This window comes from Macaca nemestrina, assembly GCF_043159975.1.
Source record: "Macaca nemestrina isolate mMacNem1 chromosome 8 unlocalized genomic scaffold, mMacNem.hap1 SUPER_8_unloc_4, whole genome shotgun sequence".
Lineage (NCBI taxonomy): Eukaryota > Metazoa > Chordata > Mammalia > Primates > Cercopithecidae > Macaca > Macaca nemestrina.
This window is the reverse complement of record NW_027257568.1, coordinates 73,044-80,739: the sequence shown is the minus strand read 5'-3', so window position 1 is coordinate 80,739 and position 7,696 is coordinate 73,044. Positions and strand designations below refer to the sequence as shown.

General features: G+C 50.0%; 1 protein-coding gene across 1 annotated transcript; it reads left to right on the top strand.

Annotated features, from left to right (window-relative positions):
* The first annotated feature begins 1,308 nt into the window (after positions 1 to 1,308).
* On the top strand, positions 1,309 to 7,332 carry LOC139361111 (ATP-dependent 6-phosphofructokinase, platelet type-like). Its single transcript, XM_071089599.1, has 5 exons — positions 1,309 to 1,443; positions 3,188 to 3,249; positions 4,923 to 5,022; positions 6,120 to 6,222; positions 6,826 to 7,332. Exons 3-5 carry the CDS (start codon positions 4,980 to 4,982, stop codon positions 6,911 to 6,913), a joined length of 234 nt encoding a protein of 77 aa, XP_070945700.1. The 5' UTR covers positions 1,309 to 1,443; positions 3,188 to 3,249; positions 4,923 to 4,979; the 3' UTR covers positions 6,914 to 7,332.
* The last annotated feature ends 364 nt before the right edge of the window (positions 7,333 to 7,696 follow it).

The window sequence follows — 7,696 nt, the reverse complement described above, 5'->3', positions numbered from 1 at the left end:
GCTGAGGCCAGAGTGTGTGCTCCAGGAGAGTCCCTCGTGGCCCATTCAGGTGCCCAGAGCCCCGGGCCTTGCACGCCTTGTTCCCTGGCACCGCCTCCTCCCATGTGGGTGCGCAGCATCCTACTCCAGGGCCTCTGCACCCCTCATCTGCCGATGCAGGTGGTGGCACTTAGGGCCCACCTGGGTAGTCCTCAGGATTCACCTTTATCACCGCATGAGGGAACATTCCCAGGTTCCAGGCATTAGGATCGGGATTCCTTTGGGGGCTGCTCTCCCGCCCACCACTGTTCCTGAATATGATGCACATAGCGGCCAGCATATGCAGAGGCCCCAGGAGGACCTGGGGTGGCTGGAGCTAGAGCCGGACCTGGTGTCAGAAGTGGGCGGGGCCAGGGATTCCAGAGAAAGGCTTAACGTGTACTTGAAGTGAGCAAAGGGTTTTGAATGAACCAAGAACTGGATCAGATTTATGCTTTTTATATAGATGGGTCTCCAGTCTGTGTGAACAGATTGGAGGGGGCCAGGGTGGGAGCTGAGGCCCAGGCAGAGGCTTTGCAGAGTGCCAGGAGAGGGCGCTGTAGCCCGGACTGAAGTGTGGGTGGGAAGGCGGCAGATGCATTTCTCTGCTGTTTTTCTCCCTGCTGAGCTTGGGTCCTCGTGGAGGGCGGATGGCAGACATTTCACTCTGGGACCTCATGCCTATGCATCCGAAAGACCCCCAGGCGCCTGGGTGTAAGAACCATCATCTGCCTTGGAGTAGAGTTTCTATAAATGTAACATTCACCGATGGATGGAAGACGGCCACAACTCTAAAATCACAGGGAGCTTTTCAGAAGAAAATAGAATAGCACAGCTGTTCCCATGGACAAAGCTGGCAGGTGACAGCCCCCTAACTTCTCAGCTCACACCTAACGGTGTCCGTGTCTGGTGAAAGCTGCTTCAGCAGGGACAGTCGAAGAGCAGCATGGAGTGAGTTGGCTTGTGGGGTCGTCTTTTCAGTCTCCTCCTATGGGGCCTGGGAGAAGGGAGCGGCAGATGGCCAGGTCCCCACCACAGGTCATCGAGGTCACCTCCAGGTGGCTGGCGGGGGGGGGTGGGGGGCATGTTCACATCCACTCCGAGGCACATCCCGGCTGCTGCACATCCTTCACCCCTGTGCGATGCTGGGACCGCATGCTCAGCCGCGGTGTGGGGCCTTGCTGCACTCACTGGTAGGGGAGCTCTGGGATGGTGGGTGCACCCTGGCCCTGGGCTGGAGTGACTGATCTCTTCTCTGACCAGACCCGCGACCGCATCAAGCAGTCCGCCAGCGGAACCAAGCGGCGTGTGTTCATCAAGACCATGGGCGGCTACTGTGGCTACCTGGCCAACATGGGGGGGATCGCGGCCGGAGCCGATGCCGCATACATTTTCGAAGAGCCCTTCGACATTGAGGATCTGCAGGTATGTAACGGGGCTGGCCTCAGGGGACCGTCCCCTTGGGATCCTCTCGGTGCTGCGTAGCAAATCATCGTGTCTAGGGTGGTTTGCTTTTCGAGGGGGCATGCAGACGGAGGTGCTACCGAACACGCCACGCTTGATGCCCTTTGCATCGACCAGGTGCCTCTCCCGAGTGTCAGGTGATGGCAGAAGTGCCTGGTTGAGGACACCTAGTCTCTTGTGTGAAATACAAGCTTGTTTTTTTGATGTAGTCTGTTGTGTAATGTTTTCTCCCTTCTGTCACAAACGATTTGAGTGCCTCCACTGACAGTCACCACCCACGTCTGCGACTGGCTCTGGAGCTGGCTGTAGCTTCTTTTAAGTCTTGAGGACTCTGATGCTGCATCTGCCTCTAAACTGACACAGACACGGCCGTGGTTTCTTGGCATCTGTGGCTCTTTTAGGGAAGGGTGTCGCCGACCCCGGGCTCTGCCCCTGCTTCGATGGCACAGCAGAATCCAGGCCTGGAACCTGCAGTGTTCAAAGTTGCTAAACTCCATGCAGGAGGACAGGCCTTGGCAGATAAAATGCAACTGAATAATTGTCTTTAGTTAGTTATATAAATAAATATATGTTATATATTGCTCTGTCACCCAGGCTGGAGTGCAGTGGCGCGATCTTGGCTCACTGCAACCTCCGACTCCCAGGTTCAAGCCATTCTCCTGCCTCAGCCTCCCGAGTAGTTGGGATTACAGGCGCATGCCACCGTGCCCACCTAATTTTTGTATTTTTAATAGAGATGGGGTTTCACCACGTTGGTCAGGCTGGTCTTGAACTCCTGACCTCGTGATCTGCCCACCTTGGCCTTCCAAAGTGCTGGGATTATAGGCGTGAGCCATTGTGCCCGGCACCGTTGTCTTTTAAAAAGTTAGGATGTTACTTGTTTCTGAGCCAAATAGATCAAGTAAAAAGGGCCTTGGTGTTGTCACTAATTATGTGACATGTGAATCATGAATTTCTTCACTGTGTCAAAGTGACTACTTGTGGAGTCGTTCACTGCATTGTGATGTTTCTGTCAGCAGTGGGTCCCATAAGATGATAATGGAGCTGCCCCAAACAGGTGTACTTTTTTTAAATCTTTTATAAAATTTATATATATATATACATATATATATATATATATATATATATATTTTTTTTTTTTTTTTTTTTTTTTTTTTGAGACGAAGTCTTGCTCTGTCGCCCAGGCTGGAGTGCAGTGGCCGGATCTCAGCTCACTGCAAGCCCTGCCTCCCGGGTTCACGCCATTCTTCTGCCTCAGCCTCCCGAGTAGCTGGGACTATAGGCGCCCGCCATCTCGCCCGGCTAGTTTTTTGTATTTTTTAGTAGAGATGGGGTTTTGCTCTTTTCCGCTGAGAGCGCCGAGTAGAACATTGTCATGAAAATAAATAAGGGGCAATAGAGCCGTGAAGGAGCGCTAGGCCAATCACGGAATTATCGTCTTCAGAGGGACCCTGTTGATTCTGGAAGGCGTTTCTAGTGGCCGCCATGAGGGCTGCTCACCGTGCCCTGCGCTCAGCATTCATCGCTGCAGACGTGCTCTCCCCGCCTGGGGGAGGCTCCCCGAGACCTGAGCCGTGAGAGCTTGCAACCTCCTTGGCCACACTCACCGCCACACTTGGTTGGCACTTCCCGCCCTGCAGGGCCTGGCACACAGTGGGTGCTTAGCATAAGTTTATTGTCTGATTAACAAAATACTCTTTTCCAGTCCAATGTGGAGCACCTGACGGAGAAAATAAAGACCACCATCCATAGGGGCCTTGTGCTCAGGTGAGTGAGAGACCAGGGCTGATCTTACGGTCACTGTCACACTGCGGTTCTTAGGTTCTGGTGACTTTGGGCTGGATGAGTGGTCATTTCTTTGCCGCTGGAGTGCACTACACACTGGGCATATGCAGAAGAGAGTTGTGGTGCGTTGCTCTAAAGACTTTCTTGCATTTAGACAACTAAAACTTTTGCTTTATAGTCTTACTCTATTAGATATCTCGCAATCATTTCTCTAACACCTGATGTTTATGAAGGAAGAAGGAAATACAGTCATCCCTCTTAGCCTCAGGGAATGTGTCCCAAGACTCCAGTGGGTACCTGGACCTGGGGATAGTACCCGCCCCCTGTATACAAGAGGGGGTGGGTGCTGATAACCATCTGATAACCAAGGCGGCTACTGAGTGACTCAGGGGCAGGAGGCACAGACAGCATGGAGACTTTAGGGCACAGGGATGATTCACGTTCTGGGTGGGACAGCAAGGCAGCACAAGATTTCATGACTCCCTGTTAGCCGGGCTTAGGTGAAATCGACATCCTGGGTCGGTTTGTTGTGTCGCATATGTTGTCACTATACAACAAAATAATCTGGAGTATACGCATACTCCCAGTTAGCTGGGAGACTTTTTTTTTTTTGAGACAGTCTTGCTCTGTTGCCCAGGCTGGAGTGCAGTGGTGCAATCCTGGCTCACTGCAACCTCCACCTTCCAGGTTCAAGAGATTCTCCTGCCTCAGCCTTCCGAGTAGATGGGTGTACAGGCGCCCACTACAACGCCCAACCAATTTTTGTATGTTCAGTAGAGATGGAGTTTCACCACGTTGGCCAGGCTGGTCTCAAACTCCTGACCTCAGGTGATTCGCCCACCTTAGCCTCCCAGCATGCCAGGATTACAGGCGTGATCCCCACCGTGCCCAGCCAAAACATCTAAACTTTTAAGTCATGCCAAACAGCAGCAGCTTTAGGCTTCTTTTGTTGGTGAGGTTTGAGTAATGGGGATTTTAAGGGAACTGTCAGCTTTCATGAAAACAGTGACACCCCCATCACTTGGAAATGCTTATTCAAACTAAACACGGCATCAGGTTAAAAACTGGAGCGTCCTAAGATTTAAAATGGATTATCAGACATGTAAGATACTTGACACTCACCCTCAAATCAGAATGACCTGGAATAAGCTGCATGCGGGCACACGCATGTTATGAGTTGAGCCTGGGACACAGCGGTCCAGGATTCCTAACTCCCACACACTCCTCCTTCACCACCTCCTATTCTTTATACTTTTAAACCAGAGCCCGTGAACTTATTTCAGAGAGCTCATGAATCCCCTGAAATGATGAAATAGTAGGCGTCTGTGTGACTTTGTCAAAGAATCCACAATGGTTATCAGATTCTTAAAGCTGTGACCCCATCCTCACCCCAGATGAGTTTACGAAATCTTGATTTAAGATTTTAAAATATTGGAGATGGTTAGTTGACTCGTTCCATTTATTAAAACCCTTCTCTTACTGGGCAGGGGGGAACACTTGATACTTTTGCTTAACAGGCTGAGTTCAGGCTACAGGAATCACAGATTTTGTTTTGTTCTGTTCCAGCTATCCCTAAAGACTTAGAAACAAAAACATGAATTCATTCAAAGTGTTACTGTACAACTGATATTTCATATGACTCTAACCACCAACAGGGTGGGGCACCTTCTCCATTTGATATAAACTTGGGAACCAAAATCTCTGCCAGAGCTATGGAGTGGATCACTGCAAAAATCAAGGAGGCCCAGGGCAGAGGTAAGGGGTCCGGGGAGGGAGGCCATCTGCCTTGGTGAAAATGCTGTCCTATCTGGGAGAAGTAGGCTGCTGGTTCCTTCTTCAGTTCAGTACCGAGCTGCGTGTGATGTTCTAACTCCTGCTGGTCTCTGAGCATTGCTATTTAACCAATCTTGGATTCCTGGGTGTGCATGACATGTTCTCTTTTATCACTGCTAGATTCAACCTGAAGTTCTTTTGTGCAGGCTTTTTGCTCTGGAAATCCTGAGCATCAGCCCACAGTTTCCCTCACAGTTGAAGTGGGGCCTTCTATTTTTTGGATGTTTGGTAGGACAACCTCCTTGTGACTCCATCCATCAGAACTTCCAGTTTTGAGGAAGATTTGGCTGCTGAATGAATTGTTCGTGTTTGTAGAACTATGCATGTTTTTCCTTAAATCAGTTTTGTAACTTACATATTCTAACAATCTTTAGATAAGCTGAAAAGTTTTAGAAAACATGACACATTACTCTTGTTAATGGTTCCAACATGGCTGGTCCCCACTCATTCCTGAGTGGTTATTTGTGCCAGCATCTTTCTCACCCCCACCCCCCTCAGCTTTCTTCAGTCATACCAGACGTGTGCTTTTATTAGGGCAAACCATTATCACTGCCAATGTCCGAGTTAGAAGAATGACAGTCTACAAAAAACAGTGATGTGAATAGTTTCAATCGGTTTGTCTTTTTGAAGAACTGACTGATTCTTTCTACATCCATTTTCTCTTGCTAATTTAGCTACGGATGCTTCTCGTGCCTCAGTGTGTGTATATGTGAGCATCAATTCCTTATTAGTGTTTTGCCATAATTTAAGGTAATTTCCTTATTCCACTATTTAGTGAAAAATTCTCTCCACTGAGAGAAAAAACAAGCTGCTTTCCAGGAAGCCATCAGGGTGATCCCACAAGAGCAGAGCTGTGCAAGCCCAGGCCGGGCGCTGGCCACACTGCACAGCTGTTCTCAGCCTCCCCCAGGCTTCCAGGCCAGGTTCAGCACAGTGCCCAGGAATCTCACCCCGTGATTCTGCTCCCCCAGCTGCCCATGGGACAGGGCAGTGTTAATCTGTTTTTAAACCTTTTATAGGAAAAACATTGACCACCGATGATCCCGTTTGTGTGCTGGGAATCAGCAAAAGAAATGTTATTTTTCAACCTGTGGCAGAGCTGAAGAACCAAATGGATTTTGAGTAAGTCGGGGTCTTATTGCCTTAGCAAACCCAGCCAATGTGAGTACAGGACAGGGGAATGGCCATTACTGTTGCGTTCGGCAACTCATTCAGGGGTTTGAGGAACTAGCTTTTCTGAAGCTCAGTTAAAAAATACTAGGTCTTGGCCAGGCACGGTGGCTCATGCCTAAGATCCCAGCACTTTGGGAGGCCTAGGTGGGTGGATCACTAGGTCAAGAGATTGAGACCAGCCTGGCCCACATGGTGAAACCCCGTCTCTACTAAAAATACAAAAAGTAGCCGGGCGTGGTGGCGCACACCTGGAGTCCCAGCTACTCAGGAAGCTGAGGCAGGAGAAACCGCTTGAACCCGGGAGGCAGAGGTTGCAGTGAGCTGAGATTGCACCACTGCTCTACAGCCTGGTGACAGAGCAACAAACTACCACTAGGTCTTTGGGAAGAATTTTTAGAAATATAAAAACAATGGTTTTGTTTGATCTTGAAATTGGCTTTATCATCTAGTTGATTCAGCCGACCCTACAACCCCCGTGTTTCTGGCAAGACCACTCGCTGTGCTGGCCGTGGCATCTCCCAGCCTCACTGCTGTCCCCCCTTCCCTCCACAGGCACAGGATTCCCAAAGAACGGTGGTGGCTCAAGCTGCGGCCCCTCATGAAGATCCTGGCCAAGTACAAGGCCAGCTACAACGTGTGAGACTCAGGCCGGCTAGAGCACGTGCAGCCCTGGAGCCTCTGATCCAGTCCCACCTGCACGTGCCTGCAACCTGGACTCACCGTGGACCATCTGCTTTTGTAATACTTAAGTTATTGATCAGCACTTTATGCAGGTATTGACATTAAAACCTAATCAGTGAGCACCTGTCACCGCCCGTGTGCCCCACCAGCTCCAGTGCGTGCTGTCTGTGGACTGTCTCATGCTTTCAGATGTGCGTATTAAACATTTGCCTACAACTCCAAGTAGGGTGGCTACTAAGGGTTTTCTCAGCAGTTTTGTGGGCAAAGATTATCAAAATATTTTTATAGGGATCACTGAACTATGCGCAAGTCATAAAAGGAGAACAAAGCTAGTAGTTTACACAGGCCAAGGGGAATGCCATGTTTACTTACTGTTACATATTTGTCACGTGTCAGTTTCCATCCACAGCAGCAGGCCAGGACCCTGGGCCTGGACCCCAGGCTCCTGCTCTCCTTAGAAAGTAAAAGAGAACACATGAATCTTATCTACTCGGCCTCTTGATTGCAATCCTAGCTGCATGTTAAAACCACCACGGTGGGGGTTTGAAAAATCTGATAGCCAGCTTCTCGTCCAGTCCAAGCCACGGTCCTCACTGGGCCCTAATTTGGAACTCTCCAATGACTCTTGCCAGAGTAGACATGGGTGCTGGGGTGACAGCCCTGCCACCCTCGTGGGCCCCCCTCCTGTGGGGACAGTGTTTCTGCCTCAGTTCTAGACTGCAAGAGACCACAGCTGTACCTC